Raw genomic sequence first — 20184 nt, 5'->3', positions numbered from 1 at the left:
TCAAAATAGATGATAGACCTATATAAGAAAACTATAAAACTCTCAGGAGGAAACACAGAAGAAGATATATGTATTTTTAAGTTAGAGAAAGGTTTATTAGATCTGATACCAACAGTACTATCCATAAGAAAATAGTATTTTAGACTTTATAACAGTAACAACTTTTGCATTTCAAAAATTAAGAAAACGAAAAGGCAAGCTATATAACTAGGAGAAAATATTTGCAAATCACACATCTGGTAGGGGACTTATACCTAGAATATACAAAAACTCTTGCAACTCAGTAATAGATACATGACCCATTTTTTAAAATTACCAAAGAATTTGAATAGCTATTTCTATAAAGAAAATGACCAAACCAATAAGAATATTAAAAGACATTCAACATCATTAGTCATTAGGAAAATATAAATAAAAATCAGTGATTTACTACTTTATGCATACTAGGATATATCAATAATAAAAGAGATATTAAGTGTTGGCAAGTATGTAAAGAAATCAGAACCATCACACATTGCTGGTAGGAATGTAAAATGATATGGCTTCTTGGGGAAACAACAGTTCCTCAAAAACTTAAATATAGAGGGAGGGGTGCCTGGGTGGCTCAGTTGGAAGAGCATGTGGCTTTTGATCTTGGGGTGGTTTGAGCCCCACACTGGATGTAGAGATTACTAAAAAATAAATTTTAAAAAACAATATTAAAGAAGTAATAGACTTAGAGTATAACCCAGGAATTCCACTTCTAGGTATATGCATTAAAACATAAATTAAAAACATATTCACACCAAACTTGTACATGAATGTTCATAGCAGCTGTATTCATAATACACAAAAGGTGGAAACAACCCAGATATTTATCAGCCAATGAATGGTTAAATACAATGTGTCATATCTCTTTAATCTTCCATAAAGTAGAATGAGGTATTGATACAGCATGGATCATCTACAGCATGGATCTACCTTGAAAACATTAAGTGAAGGAAGCCAGACACAAAAGCCCACAGATAATATTTCATTAATACAAAATGTCCAGAATAGACAAATTCATAGAGACAGAAAGTAGATGAGTGGTGTCCAGGTACTGGAGGAAGAAGAGAATGAGGACTGACTGCTAATAGGTATAGGATTCATTTATGGAGTGATGAGAAATTTCTGAAATTAGGGGTGATGGTTGTATAAGTTTGTGAATATACTAAAAGCCATTTATTTTGTATACTTTAAAAAGGAACTTCATGATATGTGAATTATATCTTAACAAAGTTGTTAGAAAAGCATGCAGTAAAATGTGTTTATGGATTGGAAGAACACATACTGTTAAAATGTCTATATTACCCAAAACAATCAACACATTTAATGCAATCCCTATCAAAATACCACCAGTTCACAGAGTTGGAATAAATAATTTGAAAATTTGTGTGGAACCACAAAAGACCTCAAATAACCAAAGCAATCTTGAAAAAGAAGAAGCTGGAGGCATCACAATTCCAGACTTGAAGCTGTATTACGAAGCTGTAGTCACCAAGACAGTATGGTACTGGCACAAAAACAGATACTTGACTAATGGAAGAGCATAGAAAACCCAGAAAAGGTCAGCTAATCTTCAACAAAGCAGGAAAGATTATCCAAAGGAAAAAGTCTTTTGAACAAATAGTGTTGGGAAAACTGGACCAGTTTTTTACACCATACAAAAAAATAAATTCAAAATGAATGAGAGATCTAAATGTGAGACAGGAAACCATCAGATTCCTAGAGGAGAACATACAGACAGTAACCTCTGTGTTGCATTGGTCATAGCAACTTCCTACTAAACACATCTCCAGAGGCAAGGGAAACAGAAGCAAAAATGTACTTCTGGGACTTCATCAAGGTAAAGAGTGCAAAGTATACGAGACAGTCAACCAAAAGGCAGCAGAGAAGATATTTGCAAATGACAAATATAAAGGGTAAATACATGAAATACATAAAGAACGTATCAAACTCAGCACCCAGAAACCCAAAAAGTCCAGTCAAAAAATGGGGAGAAGACAGCAATAGACAGTTTTCCAAAGAAGACATCCAGATGGCCAGCAGATACATGAAAAAAATGCTCAATCATTCATCATCAAGGTAACACAAATCAAAACCATAGTGAGATACCACCTCACACCTATCAGAATGGCTAAAAGTAACAACATAGGAAACAACATGTTGGTGAGGATGTGGAGAAAGAGGAACCTTCTTGCACTGTTGGTAGGAATGCAAACTGATGCAGCCACTAGGGAAAACAGTACGGAGGTTCCTAAAATAGTTAAAAATAGAACTGCCCTACTATTCAGCAATTGCACTACTGGTATTTACCCAATGGATCAAAAGTACTGATTCAAAGGAGCATGTGTACCCAGATGTTTATAGTAGCATTATCAATAATAACCAAATTACGGAAAGAGCCAAATGCTCATTGACTGATGAAAAAGATGTGTGTGTATGTATAATGGATATATGTTACATATATTAATATGATGGAATATTACTCAGCCATCAAAAAGAATGAAAACTTGCCATTTGCAACAACATGGATGGAGCTAGAGTATATTATACTAAGCAAAATAAGAGAAATACCATATTATTTCACTCGTGGAATTTAAGAAACAAAAGAACATAGGGGAAGAGAAAAATAGAGAAACAAACCATAAAAGACTTTTAACTACAGAAAACAAACAGGGTTGCTGGATGGGAGGTGGGCGGAGGGGGCTAAATGGGTGATAGGTACTAAGGAAAGCACTTGTGTTGAGCACTGGGTGTTATGAGTAATGAATTACTAAATTCTACTGAAGCCAATATTACATGATATGTTAACTAGAATTTAAATAAAAATGTAAGAAAAGAAAAATATGTTTAAAGTGCTGAAAAACCTGTCAGCCAAGAATTCTATAGCAAGATAATTCTTAAAAGCAAAATAAAAAAATTCCCAGGCAGACAAAAATTAATAAAATTTGTCGTAGGCAAAACTTCCCTAAAAGGAATTCCGGGGCAGCCCCGGTGCCGCAGCGGTTTAGCGCTGCCTTCAGCCCAGGGTGTGATCCTGGAGACCCAGGATCAAGTCCCACATCGGGCTCCCTGCAAAAAAAAAGGAATTCCAAAGGAGGTCCTTAAAGTTTGGAAGAAATTAGACCACTGATACATAAATCTGCAGGAATCTACAGGAAGGAATAAAGAATACTGAAAATGGTAATCATAGAAGTAAATATAAAAAGGGTGTGTTTCCTCTGATTTTCTTTTAAAAGTGGAATTTCTTTAAAACAATTTTAACTGAATTACTGATTTTGTAGGAAACGTAGATGGAATATAAACAGCAATAGCATAATAAGGACAGAGAAATAAATCAGTACTAGAACAAATTTAACTGTATTTTACCAGATTAAGTCCATATGAATCTGAAATAGAATACGGAAACATACTATAATTCCTAAAGTAACCGTGAAGAAAATAACTGGAAAACTACAGGCAGAATATTGGCACACTAATTAAAATGATGTAGTAAAATGCATTTTAAAAAGACTAGTAGAAGGCAGTAAAAAGGAAGTAGAGAAATAAAAGACATGGGCCTTCAAAAATAGTGAAATGGCAGAGATGAACCCACTATATCTGTAATCACATTAGATTCTATTAGACTAGCAGTCTTTACGTTCTGTCTCCCTTTCTGATATTTCCCACACTAAATGCTCCAGAGAAAAGGCAGAGAATATCAGATTGGGTTAAAAAAAAATAAAGCAAGATCCAACTATATGCCATCTGCAGGAAACATGAAATTCAAAAACACAAACAGATTTGAAAGTAAAAGGCTGAAAGAAACATACCATGCAAACAGTAGCAATAAAGAGAGCTGAAGTGTTTACATTAACATCAAACACATTAAGATGAGAAATATGAGACAAAGAACAGCATTTTATACTGGTAAAAAGGCTAATACATTGGAACATATAACAAATATAATAGTTATATATAATTAAATAGTAATTGCATGTGTTAGTAACAACAGAACCCCAAAATACATAAGCCAAAACTGACACAATTGAAAGGTAAAATCATTCTACAATTATTGTAGGAGGTTTTAATAGTCTTGTCTCAGCAGTTGATAACATAACTAGACAAAATAAGATTATAGAAAAACAGTGCCAACTAAACTGGCCTGTCAGCAGCACTACATCACAGCATAATATATTTTCAGGTACACATGGAATATTTTCCAGTATAAACAATATAGCAAGTCTCTATAAGTTTAAGAGGATTAAAATCAGACATACGTTCTTAACCACTATGGAATTAAGTTAAAAATCAATAGTGAAATGAAATCTGGAAGGTTACCTGTTTGAGAATTAAACAGCTTAACTTCTGAATAACCCATGAGTCAAAGAAGAAATTATAAAAAAATTTAAAAAGATCTACAACTGAATGAAAATACAATATTAAAATCTGTGGAATCAAAGGCATGGTTAGAAAAAAAAAGCTTTAGTCACTTACATTAGGAAGAAGAGAATTGTAAAATCAGTTATTTGAACTTCTACCTTGAGATGTTAGAAGAGCAAATTAAATGTAGGAGAGAGGGAATAATAGAAAATAGTATGGAATTCAGTGAAATAGAAAGCAAAAAAAAAATCAATGAAATAAAAGTATTCATTGAAAAAAAACATCGATAATCCTTTAACTGATAAATTGGAGGTAACACAAGTGATCAAAATTTGGAATGAAAGAAGGATCATCACCACATATCTCAAGAGCTAAAATAATTATAAAGGAATAATATGAACAATGTTTTGCCCAAAAAATAGACCTGTTAAATGAACACATTCCTAGAAAAATCTAAAACCTGACTAAAGAAAATACGTAAATTGAACTAAAGTAGTTTAATTATTAAGATTCTCTTCCTAAAAATAGAAACAAACCAAGAAACAGATTGGGTTAAAAAATTAAATAAAAGCAAGATCCAACTATGTGCCATCTGCAGGAAACATAAAATTCAAAAACAGAACAAACTGATGGTTATCACAGGGGTTGGGGTATGGGTTAAACAAATAGATGAGGATTGTCTCTGAGTACCAAGTGATGTATGGAATTGCTGAATTGCTATATTGTACACTTGAAACTAATATAACACTATATGTTACCTGGAATTAAAATCTAAAAACTTACTCTTTCTAAAGAAAAGCAGAGTGCAAATATAGCCTTACTGGTGCATTCTATCAAATTTATATGCAGAAAAACCCCCCAAATTCTACAAAAACTCTTCCATAAAATAGAAAACATTTCCAGCTTCTTTTATGAGGTCCCTATAATCCTGTAGTTTACAGAAGCATTATTCATAATAGCCAAAAACTGCAAACATTCAGTTGTTCATCAGTTAATGAATGCGTAAACAATGTGATAAATCCATATGATGGAATACTAATCAGCAGTAAAATAGAACAAACTACAAATACATGAAACAATGTGAATGAATCTGAAAACATTCTGCTAACTCAGAGAAACTTGACACAAAAGAGTTTGTATTGTGTTCATCAATGTTTATGAAATTTCTAGAAAAAGCAGAACTCTAAAGACCGTAGATTCATGGTTGAGTTGTATCTAGGAATACGGATTGGAAGGCAAATGGGCACCGTGGAACTTTTTTGCAGGTGATAGAATTGTTTTACAACTTGACTGTGGTATGATTGCATACCTTTATAAATATACTAACAATCATCAAACTGTATACTGTGAGTGCATATATGGTATGTAATTATACTTCAAAGCTTTTTAAAAAGTTCATCTATATGTTCATTCATAAAAAATGAAATCAAAATAGTGATGGTGGTTATCTATAGTTTGGGGATTACAGGCAGTTTTTATTTTCTTCCTTAGATTTTCTCTGCTTTTCAGGTTTTCTGTAATGAGTATGACTATTTTTTTAAAATGTTAGAAACAAATTGTCTTTAAGGAATGTCAGAAAAGAAAATGGTTAGTTTCAAAAATAAAAATAGGAATTCAAAAATATTTTCATTAATTTTTAAAATGTCAGACTAAAGAAGATTAGGGCTACTTAACTTTTCATAAGCCAAATTCTGCCTATATTCTATAATTCAGTTTTTTTTCTTTCTATAGTGTATGTCTGGATCCTATCAAGAAGCTAAAACTTTGTTGAAATCCTACTTGCAGCAGCATGGCTATGGCTCCTGGATTGTGAAATCTCCCTGTATAGAACAATTTAGTATGTGATTTAGGCAATCCATTGTCATATTAAAAATCTTTTATTTTTTGGTGTCTTTGACTAGTAAATATGTTTTAAAATTTTTGGTGGTTTTCAGCTTTCAGAACAGTCTTGCAACAGCAGTGTCCAGATATTGCTGAAAATAATAATTTGCATTGAAATGTTGGTTTTTTTTTTCTTTTTGGAAAAATAATTACCTGAGTCATTATGCAACAATTTTGTATTTATTTTTACAGGCATTATAAAGCCACTACCCTTTTTGTAGCTTAATAGAAAATTTCTTCTAAGTTTTTGCTTAAAGCTGTCCATACAGCAAATATAGTCAACATTATTTCTGGATAGTTCACTCAGGTTGTTTCTTTTGCAATTAAAATTAGAATAGGGGAATACAAATAATAGTTCTTGCTATTGTTGATTAATTCAACAAATATTTGAGTGCCTAATATTTGCCAGTCACCATGCTTGTGTGATAGTAAAAATAGCAACTAAAACATCATCTCTCATGTCAAAAAGTTTATGAATGCAAACTGCATATATGCATGCAGAAAAATGTTTACCATGTTAGAGAATAATTTTATAAATTAGCTATTCTGATTAAGGGTCATCATAAATGTTTTAAATAAGATTGCTCATTTCAAGTGTTATATATGATCTATCCAAATGTGATTTAATATTTATAATTTAGATAAGTAGGCATTTCTGATAATTAACAAAAGATTATTTAGCTTACACTTGTATTTTTCACAGTGATTAGATCAAAAGAGAAAGTTTAGTTATACTTGAATTAGGCTATATTAGTAATTAGTAAAATTGTGAGTTTGTTCCCTACTTCAACCTCTTCAACCTATTCCTTAGTTTCAGTTGCAGATGAATTAAACATTACTGGTTCTCAGACTTTGTTCCTCTTAGCTTGGATCTTTATGATCTCCAATGAGGTCAGTATAGGTTTTTTTGTCTATTCTAAAAGTATCTTAGGATTGAAATTGATACTAGTGGTTGTCATTCTTTGTTCAGAATTAGAGGCTTGATAGAAAGGACTCTGAATTGGCCTACATCAAAAGCAGCAATCCTTAATTCTTTTATGTATTATGGTTGTATAAGATACTTTGCTTGAAGAAAAGCAAACTTGATCAATATAAGAAAGTTCAGATTTCTAAACTTCAACTTTTAAAATTGTTCAAAAGCCACTAAACTAGTTACATCTAAGTTTAAGTCCTATTTTAACTCTCAGGTTCTGTTATCTGAGATAAACATTAAGGGATGGGTAAAAATTAGGAAGGCTGAAATGGGAGAGAGAATGTATTCCAGTTGCAAATAATAAAGCAAAGATTAGGTGGAAATGTTAGTGTTTGAGGCTATAGCATAGAACACTGGATGGGAAAGTTGAGGATTGAGTCTAGCAGATGTTCTCAGTTGAGTAGGTCAGAGGGGAACCCTTGAAAGATTTTGTGTAGGAAAAGACACCATTCCACAACGTTTTTTTGTTTTGTTTTGTTTTGTTTACTTACTATAGAAATTTCTAAACATACAAAAATAGAATAATGAATGAATCCCCATGTACTCATCACCCAGCTTCAGTAATTATTAAAACAACAATCTTATGTCCTTTATATCTTCTCATGCTGGGTTATATTAGAACAAATACCAGACATGTTCATTCTTTTCTTTTCTTTTCTTTTCTTTTCTTTTCTTTTCTTTTCTTTTCTTTTCTTTTCTTTCTTTTCTTTTCTTTTTTTTCTTTTTTTTCTTTTCTTTTCTTTTCTTTTCTTTTTTCTTCTCTTTCTTTCTTTCTTTCTTTCTGTCCTTTCTTTTTTTCTTTCTTTCTTTTTTTTTATTAAATTCCAGTTAACATACAGTGTAATATTAGTTTCGAATGTACAGTATAGTGATTCAATACTTCCATATATCACATGGTAATACATCATCACAACAAGTGCACTTCTTAGTTCCCACCTCCTATTTCACCCATTCCCCCACCCACTTCTCTCTGGTAACCATCAGTTCATTCTCTATAATTGAGTCTGTTTCTTGGTTTCTCTCTCTCACCTGAAAATACTTTGATACAAATCCGTGAAATATGAGAACTCTTTAATACACAAACACAACCACAATCTAGTTAGTACACCTTAAAAATTAATAGTAATTCTCCAGTATATAGGTGTTGTATAGGTTGTTGGAATCAAGATCAAAATCAACATCGATATTTATTGGAATTTGTGTTAAATATCTATTGACCTATAGATTTTTCTCTTTTTTTTTTTTTCTTTTGGTTAGTTCCTGAAAAACACCTGGGTTCTTAATGGAGTCTTCTGCAATCTCATTTTTGCTGCTTACATCTCCATGATGTCGTTTAATGTGTTCCTTTGTGTTTTGTATTTCCTGAAACCGATAGTTAAAGCTAGAGGCTCTTTCAAATAGAGGTTCAATTTTCTTAGCAAGAATACATCATAGGTAGAATTGTGTACTTTTATCACAAGATACAATGTCTGGGTTGTCATTTTTTTTAAGGATTTTATTTATTCAGGAGAAAGGGGCAGAGGCAGAGGGAGAAGCAGGCTTGCTCTGGGGAGCCTGATGTGGGACTCGAACCCAAGACCCTGGGATCACCACCTGAGCCAAAGGCAGATGCTCCATCACTGAGCGACTCAGGTGCCCTGTATGGGCTGTCTTTTTGTGATACTCGCAGTCATTGATCATTGTCTAATTCCAATATTTCATTAGGAATTACAGGTGATACTCAAATTCTCTCATTAACTGGAATCTTTCTGTTAAAAAAAAAGTTTGTTTATAGATAATTTGATACCTGAGGGGTAGTTTGTTTCTGTCTCTATGTTTTTAAAATAGTTGGTTCCCTGTCATTTTTTAAAGTTAATCTGTGAGAATTTTTTTTCAGTATCATTATGAATTTAAACATATTTGTTTCCCTCATTACAATTCATATTGTTCTCTTGTCAGTAGGAACCTATTCTAAACCTCTCCGTGTTTTCTTCTAGTTGATGTTTCTAATACTTTAGGTAATATCATTTTGTATATTCTATTCTCTGTTGCTGATACATAGACAGAAAACTATTTTTTTTTATTTTGGCCTTATATCCAGGCACCCTGCTAAATTAATTCTAATAGTTTATTGTAGAGCTTTTTGGATTTTAGTCATACACAGTCATGTCATATGTGAATAATGACATGTTTTATTTCCTCTGTCCCAGTCTTTATCTTCTGACTTTCCTTTTTTGTACTGGCTATAATTTTCCAGTACAATGTGAATAGAAGTGGTGTAGCTATGTTTGTGTCTTATATGAGAACTGTGTCATGTTGATGCCTTTGTCTTTTGAACATCATCTCAATAGTCTTTGTTATTTCCTTTCTTTCTCCTATGACCAAATGTTCTTGCCTCATCTTGTGCATTTGTTGCCCTGTTCTTGTAATTGGTTGTAATTTCTCTCCAAAAAGCTCTATTTCCTTTTCATAGAAAGTGGTAATCTGGATGCTAGGATCTGGTATCATTAATACTGAGTTTTCCCTCCCTAGGTCTTTTTAGAGAAAAAGACCTTGGAAATATGTACATTAAAGTAAAATGTTTATTTGTTCATGTTGATGCTTTCATTTCAAATTTAGGTCCACAGGCTTTTTAATTAATCTCATTTCAAATTTAGGTCCACAGGCTTTTTAATTAATCTCGTAAGTCTTAACATTTGTATCTCCTTTCTCTCATACCAAAATCCTGACTGTAATGAATAGCTACATGATTTCTTATTCATTTTTTCCAATAACTCCTACACAGTAGTCTCAGAATAATATATACCATCAGTAATAGGATTGCTGAAAACAATCTTTTTTGATTCCTGAAAACAGTTTAAAATTGGTTTTGTCCTTAGGATGTATCATACCAGATTCATACAGCCAATTTGTTTTATTTTACTTTTTAAAATTTTTTTAAAAGATTTTAAAAATTTTTAAAAAGATTTTATATATTTACTCATGAGAGACACAGAGGGCAGAGACACAGGCAGAGGGAAAGGCAGGCTCCATGCAGGGAGCCCGATGTGGGTCTCAATCCTGGGGCTCCAGATTCAGGCCCTGGGCTGAAGGCGATGCTAAACTGCTGAGCTACCCAGGCTGCCCAAAACCAGTTTCTTTTTTTTTTTTTTAAAGATTTTATTTATTAATGAGAGACACAGAGAGAAAGAGTCAGAGACATAGGCAGAGGGAGAAGCAGGCTCTATCCAGGGAGCCTGATGTGGGACTCGATCCTCGGTCTCCAGGATCACGCCTGGGCTGAAGGCAGCAGTAAACCACTGAGCCACCCGGGGCTGCCCTGTTTTAAAGTAACTTAAAATAACTTCCTTATAGTGAGTTGTGCCTCCAACTCAAGACACAGTTATAATTATTTAATTTAGCTCTTGATACTTAAAAATTGAGATTTAAAAATTATTATATGAAAATATAACATATCTAGGGGTGCCTGGCTGACTCCAGTCGGTTGGGTGTCCAATTCTTGGTTTCGGCTCAGGTCATAATCTCAGGGTCCTGAGATGGCATGACATGTCAGGTTCTGCACTCAAAAAGGAGTCTGCTGGAGATCCTGTCCCTCTGCCCCTTCCCCCATTCATGCATGGGTGTGCATGCACTCTCTCTCTTTCAAAATAAATAGATAAATCTTTAAAAATATATATGTAACAAATCTGTAATACACAGTATATGCAGAAACATCTATCTTTTTTCCCCTGTCCCTTCCTGAGAATGTGTGTGCATTTGTACTTACTCTCTGGCTTTATATACACAGTGTAAAAAAAATATATATATATATATATATATATGCATATGTACATAAAATTATTAGGTTTTTCATTTATCCTTTATTTTTAATGTAATATACACATAAACATATGAATAGTCATTTGGTTGTGGCTTTTTTGCTATTATAGTGCTCTAGTGGCAGGTTTTTTTTTAGGTTGCTTAGAGTAGAAGAGACTAGAAAGGCAGGAGGCCATTACAGTAGCCTAATAAGTGATGATGACCTCAATCGAGGTTGTGACCAGTTACTAAAGGGAAGAAAAATTCAAGCAGTGGTGGGGAGATAGGACCTAACAATAGAATATATGAAAGAAAGGAGAAGACAAAATGAAAATGATACTGTGGGTTTGAGCTATAAACTGGAGGTACTATAAGTAGAGGAGTCAAGAATGGAATCTGATGTGGCTGAAAATATTGGAAGTTTTGATACATATTTTTAAGGGGGTAATAAGATCATCAAGTGGAAATATTCAGCAGTTGGAAATATAGGTACAGAGGTCTTTTGAGAAAGCTGTGGAATAAGGATAAATTAAGAATCCCTTGCAAAGAAGCAGTTCTCAAGTTGTGAGAAAAGATGTTTCCTTTTTGGGGGAAAGTATGAAAAAATAATATTGGGATTAGATTCCCAGGAAACTCTTCTATTTTGCATTTCGAAAAATAAGCAACAGGTGGATGAAGAATGAGGTTGGCAAAAAGATATTTGAAAGAACAGAATAGGCATTCTTAGGTGCTCTGCAGGTCAAGAAAATAATTAGAAAAATACCACTAGAATTGGCAACCAGGAGTTTACAAATGACTAAAATAGCAGTTGCCGAAGCTGATTGCTCAGGAGAGCATCACTCAAGGGTACTCTGATTGAGTAGATCTGGGAAAAGCCCCCAAATCCACATTTTAACAAGTTTTTACAGATGTTTTGATGTGGGTAGTACATTTACCACACTGAAAAACACCACCCTGCAAAGTAATAAAAGTTTGGTGGTGTCAGAAAGATTGGTCACAATTAAGGAATAAATGGGAAATGAGGATTTGGAGTCAGTGGCTGAATTCTATTCTTTCTAGCAGCTTGATGATGAGACTAATATGGTTGTTTGGATTTGGGGGAATTTTTTTTGCTTATAAAGAAGGGGGAGATCCCACCAATGTGTGTGAATTTATAGTGGAGCCACATAATGTGATGTTTATGACTTGCTTTGGGGAATAGGGGATGTTAGGTCAGATAATTGGCCTACTTACAATCAGATTAGCCCTACTTAGGGAATTTTGGGTGATGTGAATGTATTCCTGAAATGGCTCAAGCCAAAATGGAGGAAATAAACTATGAGTAAATAGAAATAAGTGGAAGTAAAACAGTTTCACTGAAAGGGCAGATATGAAAGAATAGGAGATTGTGTTCAGGTTATTTTCAAAGTCTGAATTTTTAGATACTTAATTCTGGTCTATATTTTGTCAGGTTCCCTTCACCTCCAGTCTTACTCAGTTTTTAGAACTAATACAGTGGTTGAAATCTAGGGATAAAAGATGGCTTATGATTTGAGATTTAGTGTTCATTCCATTCAGTCTTTGAGGGATCTGTGTGGTGCCAGAGATAGCTAGAGCCCTGAACAGTCAACTCTGGCCTTAGGCAGCCTATTATTTACCCCCATGTTTAATAGTGCCATTTTCTTGTCTGTGCCATGGTATGAAAAAGGTTAGAAAGAAGTATTTTAAGCTTTTTTTTAGATTTTATTTAAATTCAATTTCATTAACATATGCTGTATTATTAGTTGTACAGATAGGATTTAGTTATTCATCAGTTGCATGTAACACTCAGTGCTCATATCAAGTGCCCTCCTTAATGCTCATCACTCAGTTTGGTTACCCTATCTCACCACTCAACCTCCCCTCAAGCAACCCTCAGTTTGTTCCCTAGAGTCAAGAGTCTCTTATGGTTTACCTCCCTCTCTGTTTTTATTTTACTTTACTTTCTCTTCCCTTCCCCTATGTTGATCACTTCTGTTTCTTAAATTCCACATATGAGTAAAATCATATAGTATTTGTCTTTCTCTATTTTGCATAGCATAATACACTCTAGTTCCACCCATGTCATTGCAAATGGAAAGATTTCATTCTTCTTGATGGCACACAAAAAGGGTAATGTTCCCTTTGTGTGTATATGTATATATATGTACATGTATACATATATACATACACCACTTCTTTATCCATTCATCTGTTGATGGTCTTTCCATATTTTGGCTATCGTTGACCAATGTTTATAGACCTATCTGTAAACACTGGGATGCATGTGTCCCTTCTAATCACTATTTTTGTATCCTTTGGATAAATATGTAGTAGTGCAATTGTTGGCTCATAGGATAGTTCTGTTTTTTAACTTTTTGAGGAGCCTCCATACTCTTTTCCACAGAGCACCAGTTTGCATTCCTACCAGCAGTGCAGGAGGGTTCTCCTTTCTCCACATCCTCACCAACATCTGTTGTTTCCTGAGTTTTTCATTTAGCCATTCTGACAGGTATGAGGTGGTATCTCGTTGTTTTGATTTGTATTTCTCTGATGATGAGTGATGTTGAGTATTTTTTCATGTCTGTTAGCCATTTCTGTATGTGTTTGGAGAAATGTCTGTTCATGTCTTCTGCCCACTTCATAACTAGATTTTTGGGTTTTTGGGTGTTGAGTTTGTAATGTTCTTATAGATTTTGGATACTAGCCTTCTATGTGATAGGGCATTTGCAAATACCTTCTCATGATTCTGTAGGTTGTCTTTTGGTTTGTTGATTGTTTCCTTTGCTGTGCAGAAGCTTTTTATCTTGATGAAGTCCCTCATTTTTTGTTTCCCTCACCTCTGGAGACAAATCTAATAGAAAGTTGCTGTGGCTGAGGTCAAAGAGATCATTGCCTTTGTTTTCCTCTAGGATTTTAATGGATTCCTGTCTTATATTTGGGTCTTTCATCCATTTTTGAGTTTTACTTTTGTGTATGGTGTATGAAAGTAGACCAGTTTCAGTCTTCTGCATGTTGCTGTCCAGTTTTCCCAATACCATTTGTTGAAGGGGCTTTTTTCCACTGAATATTCTTTTCTACATTGCCAAAGATCAGTAGACCAATTAGTAGAGGGTCTGTTTCTGGGTTCTCTTATTCTGTTCAGTTGATCTGTGTGTCTGTTTTTGTGCCAGTATCATACTGTCTTGATGGTTACAGCTTTCTAAACTTTTTAACAAAAATTGTGATGATGTTGTTGATCAAAAATTGTTGATTATGTATTAAGGCACTACCTATAGGGAGGAGAACAGACATTTAGTTATATCTATGTTAGAAAAAATTTCTAGGTTGGTTGGTACTTTTAGATAATGATATTTCATTTTGCACTTAAAGTGACATGACTGAGCATTACTTTAAGGAAGCCTTAGATGAAACCAGTGAAAAATAATTTGAGTAAAATATATACATTAAATATGTGCAAATACTTTGAAAATAATGATGGGGACTGGATATGAATGTTGTCAAGCTTCATAGCAGTTAACAAAGAGTCACTGTTACTTTCAAATGCAAGTTTATTTTCTTTCAGAATGAGCTAAAATTGATGGTTCCTAGATAAAGATAATTGTTCTTTGATGTGAAAAAGGAAAAAGAATATTGTTAAGTAAACAGGAAGCATGAGAATTTCCTCTTTAGAAATCTTTTGATCCTGAGACCATCCTATAAATTGTTTTAAAACACAACTTTCTCTGTCACTTCTTATGTTATTATAGATGTCAAAAATGTCTGATTTTGTTTAGTGTAATAGTTTTTGTAGTACCAAAGGAGCATGTCAAACACTGTCAAAACAGCATCTGTTTTTGGAAATAATGTAATTTTTGTTAAAAATTCTGCAGTTGTCTCTATGGGTATTTGACATCTGAATTGTTTTCTGTTTTCATAGAAACCATAGTTGTTGTTTGTTACATGATGGTCGAGGTAAACATATACCAATCCTGGAAGGTTGGTATTATCATTTAAAACTTTAAAATGAATTATTTCTTGGGAGTTAGAGTTTTAATTGTTCTGCATGTATGTGTATGCTTTTCAGTTTTGCTTTTCATTTTGACTATAATATAGAGGAAATTCATTGTTGTAGAGGAAGCATTCTAATATGTAACTTGTTTGGACAGATAACTTGAGAAAATGAAGTTACATCTGTGGACGCTTTTCCAGAATTTCAGTAATTTTTTCTACCCACTCTTTGAATTATTCCACTAATTGAAAAATAAAGTACAGTTTTATATCATTTTCAAATTAAACTTTGAATATTTTAACTCTGAGACTGTCAGACTTTACTGTATTTGAGAACTGAAAAATACAGTGTTGGCACTGCCTGCAGTATTTTTTTTACCATAGGAAAATCCTTGATTTGGATTTTTTTTTTTTTGGGAGTCTACAACAATTATTCTTCCAGTTTGCTTACTACTTCCTACTTTATTGTTTTTTAGCCAGTTAAGATAATTCTGCATTTTTAAAAACGTAGTCTGTCTTTCCTGCTGTATTGTCTTATGTTCTTCCCTCAAATCTGTAAGACCAATATCTCTAGTTCATCTTACATATAACAACTTATATTTATAGCAACCTATTTTAAATTGATACAACTTAAGTTTGAATGCATTCTGAAGCTCTACATTTTTACTCACACAACCTGCATTTCATGTTTTTGATGTCACAACTTAAATATTATTTATCCCTTAAATAATTATTATAGTTACTTTTACTATTATCTTTTAATCTTCATATTATTCTTAAAATTGCTTGATTCACTACCTTAACAATACATTTACCTATACCAGTGAGATTTATACTTTCGTATATTTTCCTGTGACTTAGTGTCCTTTTGTTTCAGCTTAAATACATTTAACCTTTCTTGTAGGGTGTTCAATGGTGATGAACCCTTTTATCCTTTAGCTTGTGCTTATCAGGAAAACTCTGTCTCTCCTTCAATTCTGAAGAACAATTTGAAGAGTATTTTTGGTTGGCAGGTTGTTGCTGTTTTTCTTTCAGCACTTTGATTATATTGTGCCACACTCTTCTGGCCTGCAAAATTTCTGCTGAAAAATCTTATAATCTTATGGGGATTTTCTTGTACATAACAAGTTGTTTTTCTCTTGCTGCTTTTAAGATTCTCCTCTTTAAGTTTTGACATTTTAATTATAACGTCTTGGTGTGGGTCTCTTTTGGTTCATCTTAGTTAGAACTCTTTGGACTTTTTGGATCTGGATGTCTGTTCGTTTCCCCAAGTTAGAAAAGTTTGCAGCCATTATTCTTCAAGTTTTCTTACCCTTTCTTTCTGTTCCTTCTGGAATTCCTTCAGTGCAAATATTGGTCCACTTGTAAGCTGTCTTCATCTTTTTCATTCCTTTTTTTCTTTTTGCTGCTCTGATTGGGTGAGTTCCATTGCCCTGTGTTCAGGTTCACTAATTGTTTCTTCTGCTTCATCCAGTCTACAATTTTGTCCCTCTGTTGTATTTTTTATTTTTTTATTTTATTTTATTTTATTTTTTTTATTTTTTGAGATTTTTTATTTATTTATTCATGAGAGACACAGAGAGAGAGGGAGAGGCAGAGATGCAGGCAGAGGGCAAAGCAAGCTCCATGCAGGGAGCCTGACGTGGGATTCAGTCCTGGGTCTCCAGGATCATGCACTGGGCTGAAGGCAGCGGCTAAACCGCTGAGCCACCCAGGCTGCCCTTTGTTGTATTTTTTTAGTTCACTTACTATATTTTTTAGCTCTCTCATTTCCTTTTGGCACTTTTATATTTCTGTCTCTTTGTTAAAACTCTCATTCTGTTTATTCGTTATTCTCCTAAGCTCAGTGAGCATCTTTAGGCCCATTGTTTTGTAGTTTATCAGGTAAATAACTTCTCTCCATTTCATTAAGGACTTTTCGAGGTTTTATTTTGTTCTTTCATTTGAAACATACTCCTTTGTTTCCTCATTTTCCTTGACTTTTTGGTTGGTTTCTGTGCTTTAGATAAAACAACCTCCAGTGTTGTAGGAGTGGCCTCATGTAGGAGATGAACCTTACTGCTCAAATTTTTTATAGCTCTTATTGTCTCTTAAGCTTTTGTGAATGTCCAAGCAATCTATTTTTGTTTTGCTTTGTTTTAGTTTTAGTTATTTGTTTGTTTTTAAGTTTTTATTTAGATTCCAATTAGTGGCACTTCCTCAACCACTTGGAACTATTAAGTATTTTTTCTATCTATCTATCTACATTCATTCACACACACACACACACACACACACACACACACAGTATGCCATATTCCAATACAGAACTGAAAAACTATTTTATTTCTAATAGCTCCCGGTAGTTTAGGGTGTGCCAAGACCTCTGTGTCTCAAAGGGGAAGATCTCAGATCTGACTGGAAGCTAGATCCTCAGGCAGCAGTTTCTATATATACAGTCCTGTGTGACTGCAAGCTTAAGCCCTGCTGACCCCAGAGCCAGGCAATCTCGAGGTATCCTCTAGGCAGCAGTCGTAAGGATTTGGGCTGAAGACAAGTGTATAAGCTCTTTTATAGGAGATACTAGTGAACTGTAGCAAGGTAGAGTGCAAAGATGATGTCCCCAAACTTAACTCCCTGAGATGACCTCTGTAGCCTCTAGCCATATACCAGACCTAAAGCCTGCTACTATAGAAACTCCAGGATTAGCAAGTAGGCCTCTTTTACAGAAATCCTAGGGTGGGGGTGAGGGTATGTTTTACTGCTGTGTAGTGCCCTGGGAGTGGTAACCTCCCAAGAACTGTTTCTTTGATTGTTACAGTCCCAGAGGATCCAGGAACACAAGCTCCGGCTACTACCCACCAGCCACCAGAGCCAGGTGAGTGAGGGGTGTTATCCCCTGAGTGGCAGCCACAAAAACTCTGTCACCAGATGTAAAAGTCAGGGTACTAGATGTGTAGAAGCTCCTGTCCAGGAGATATTGTCACTATGGTGTGTGGGAGAGGGAGAACACAATGGTGGCACCCTCAGGCTAGAGTGAGGCAGTAAGGGAATGCAAAAATGACACCCACTGCAAAAAAGAAAAAAAGGAAGATGATACTCACTGGCTTTAGCAAGACAGAGAACAAGAAGATGGCACCCACTAGCTTCTGTTCCTGAAGAATATCCCAGAAGACCCCTGACCCTCAGACCAGTGCTTTAAAATTAAGAAATAACTTCTTTCATATAAAGTCTGGGAGCTTTTCAAATGGTTACGTCTGTGCTGGGCCCTGGAATAGCTGGGTTGGTGCACAAGCCCTTTAAGAACTATTCCTCCCCATACATCTCCTTGGCAAGAGTCCTATTGGTATTCAAAGCCGGACAAAGCCAGGGGCTTGTCCCTCAGATGCTGGTTTTAAAAGCTGGGGTACCTGCTGGTTACAGACTCTTTGCTCCTCAGGGAGAAGCTATACATTTTCAGCAGCCCCCCTGCCCCAATTCTGTGTCACTGTGCTGAAAATGGAATTTATGGTGAGATTGTGTCTCAGTTCTTCCTTACCTTTAATACAGTTTCCCTCCCATTTGCCCAATGTGAGGGAGTTGGTCTGGAAATTTTTAGGTTTTCTTCAGAGAAAATTATTCTATGTATATCTGTAGGTCCAGTATGTCTGTGGGAGGAAGTGAATTAAGGATCTGTGTTACCATCTTGAACTGGAAACTCCAATCCATTTGTATCAAAATTCTTCCCATTTTAGCTAAGCTTATAAAAGTTATATAAGTATAACTTTTCCATGAAATTTTTCTGAAACCTTTAAGTGTCTCTCCTGTCTCTAAAATCTTATATATCCTATCCTTATTTTATTACATTTATTTTTACACATGTATTAAATTGTAAATTTACTCATTTTTTACTTATTGCCTCTTGGACAAGGACTTTCCTGTAGTAATTAGTTCATATTTATTTATTGAAAGATACAGTCAATTAAAACAAAATTTTCCCAAGAATGAAAGGTACAACTGTCTTTCATTATCAAGAAATAGTAAAGTTACTACTACAGAAATTTGGAGGATTTATTGGCTCCCATAGCTATATGTTCTTGTAGATGAATTGTCTTGTTTAATAATTTACTACTAGAATTTTAATGACTACATGTCCTATATAATTGTATACTTACTAACATAACTTGTATTTTTAGAATCCAAGAACTTTTTGAATTATTAAGGTATATGATGCTAAGTTTAAGGTGTTCTTTTTTAAATAAAGGAGTTATTTTTCCTCTAAGAATTTTAGAAACTCTTATTTTGAAATAATTAAAGGCTCATAAGTTAGTTTCATAAATAGCACAGAGAGATCCTGTGTTAGCTATTACCCACCTTTAAAGGTGCATTTACTTAATTATAGAGCATTATCAAAACCAGGAAATTGACTTAGGCACAATACTATTAAGTAGACCACAGAACTTAGATTTCCTCAGTTTTCATATGTACTCCTTTTTCTTTTTTTTTTTTTAAAGATTTTATTTATTTATTCATGAGGGACGGGGGCGGGGGGGGAGAGAGAGAGAGAGAGAGAGAGGCAGAGACACAGGGAGAGGGAGAAGCAGGCTTCATGCAGGGAGCCCGACATGGGACTCAGTCCCGGGTCTCCAGGATCACACCCTGGGCTGAAGGTGGTGCTAAACCGCTGAGCCACCCAGGCTGCTCTGTACTCCTTTTTCATGTGCATAATTTTATGAAATATTTTCATATGTGTATATGGATAAATTACCACCATAAAAGACAAATTTGTTCCATCCACAAAGGAACTCCCTCAGGCTTTTTTTTTTTTTTTTAAGATTTTATTTATTTATCAGAGACAGAGAAAGAGAGAGAGGCAGAGGCAGAGGGAGAAGCAGGCTCCATGCAGCGAGCCTGACATGGGACTTGATCCCAGGACTCCAGGATCAAGCCCTGGGCTGAAGGTGGCGCTAAACCGCTGAGCCACCAGGGCTGCCCTCCCTTGGGCTTTATAGTCAAGTCTTCTCCCCCACCCTCTGGCAGTTTTTCTCTCATATAATGTTTTTGTTTTGAGAATGTTGTATAACTGGAATTATACAGTATAATGTTTGAAAATTGGCTTTCTTTCCCACTCATGATGATGACCTTGAGGTCCGTCCAAGTTGATGAGTATCCAACAGTTCTTTTTTATAGGTGGAATAGTATTACATTTGGTATAGTGCCAC

The 20184-nt window shown here is 34.5% G+C and overlaps 1 protein-coding gene across 11 annotated transcripts in view; it reads left to right on the top strand.

The window, feature by feature from the left end:
• ADAD1 (adenosine deaminase domain containing 1) overlaps positions 1-20184 on the top strand; it is a 98196-nt gene that overhangs the window by 34986 nt on the left and 43026 nt on the right. For 4 of the 11 annotated variants that reach the window (XM_072788513.1, XM_072788512.1, XM_072788514.1 and 1 more), the window contains exons 12-14: positions 6118-6223; positions 7079-7158; positions 17805-17861. The exons of 1 other annotated variant lie outside the window; for it this stretch is intronic. In XM_072788513.1, coding sequence (XP_072644614.1) covers positions 6118-6223; positions 7079-7158; positions 17805-17861 — 243 coding nt within the window. Of the gene's footprint in view, positions 1-6117; positions 6232-7078; positions 7159-14933; positions 14993-17804; positions 17862-20184 lie in introns of those variants that run through there. 6 more of the 11 variants (XM_072788519.1, XM_072788518.1, XM_072788523.1 and 3 more) reach the window with 4 other exon arrangements.

This window comes from Canis lupus, chromosome 20 (genome assembly GCF_048164855.1).
Source record: "Canis lupus baileyi chromosome 20, mCanLup2.hap1, whole genome shotgun sequence".
Lineage (NCBI taxonomy): Eukaryota > Metazoa > Chordata > Mammalia > Carnivora > Canidae > Canis > Canis lupus.
The sequence above is the reverse complement of the archived record's forward strand: the minus strand, read 5'-3'. Positions and strand labels throughout refer to the sequence as shown.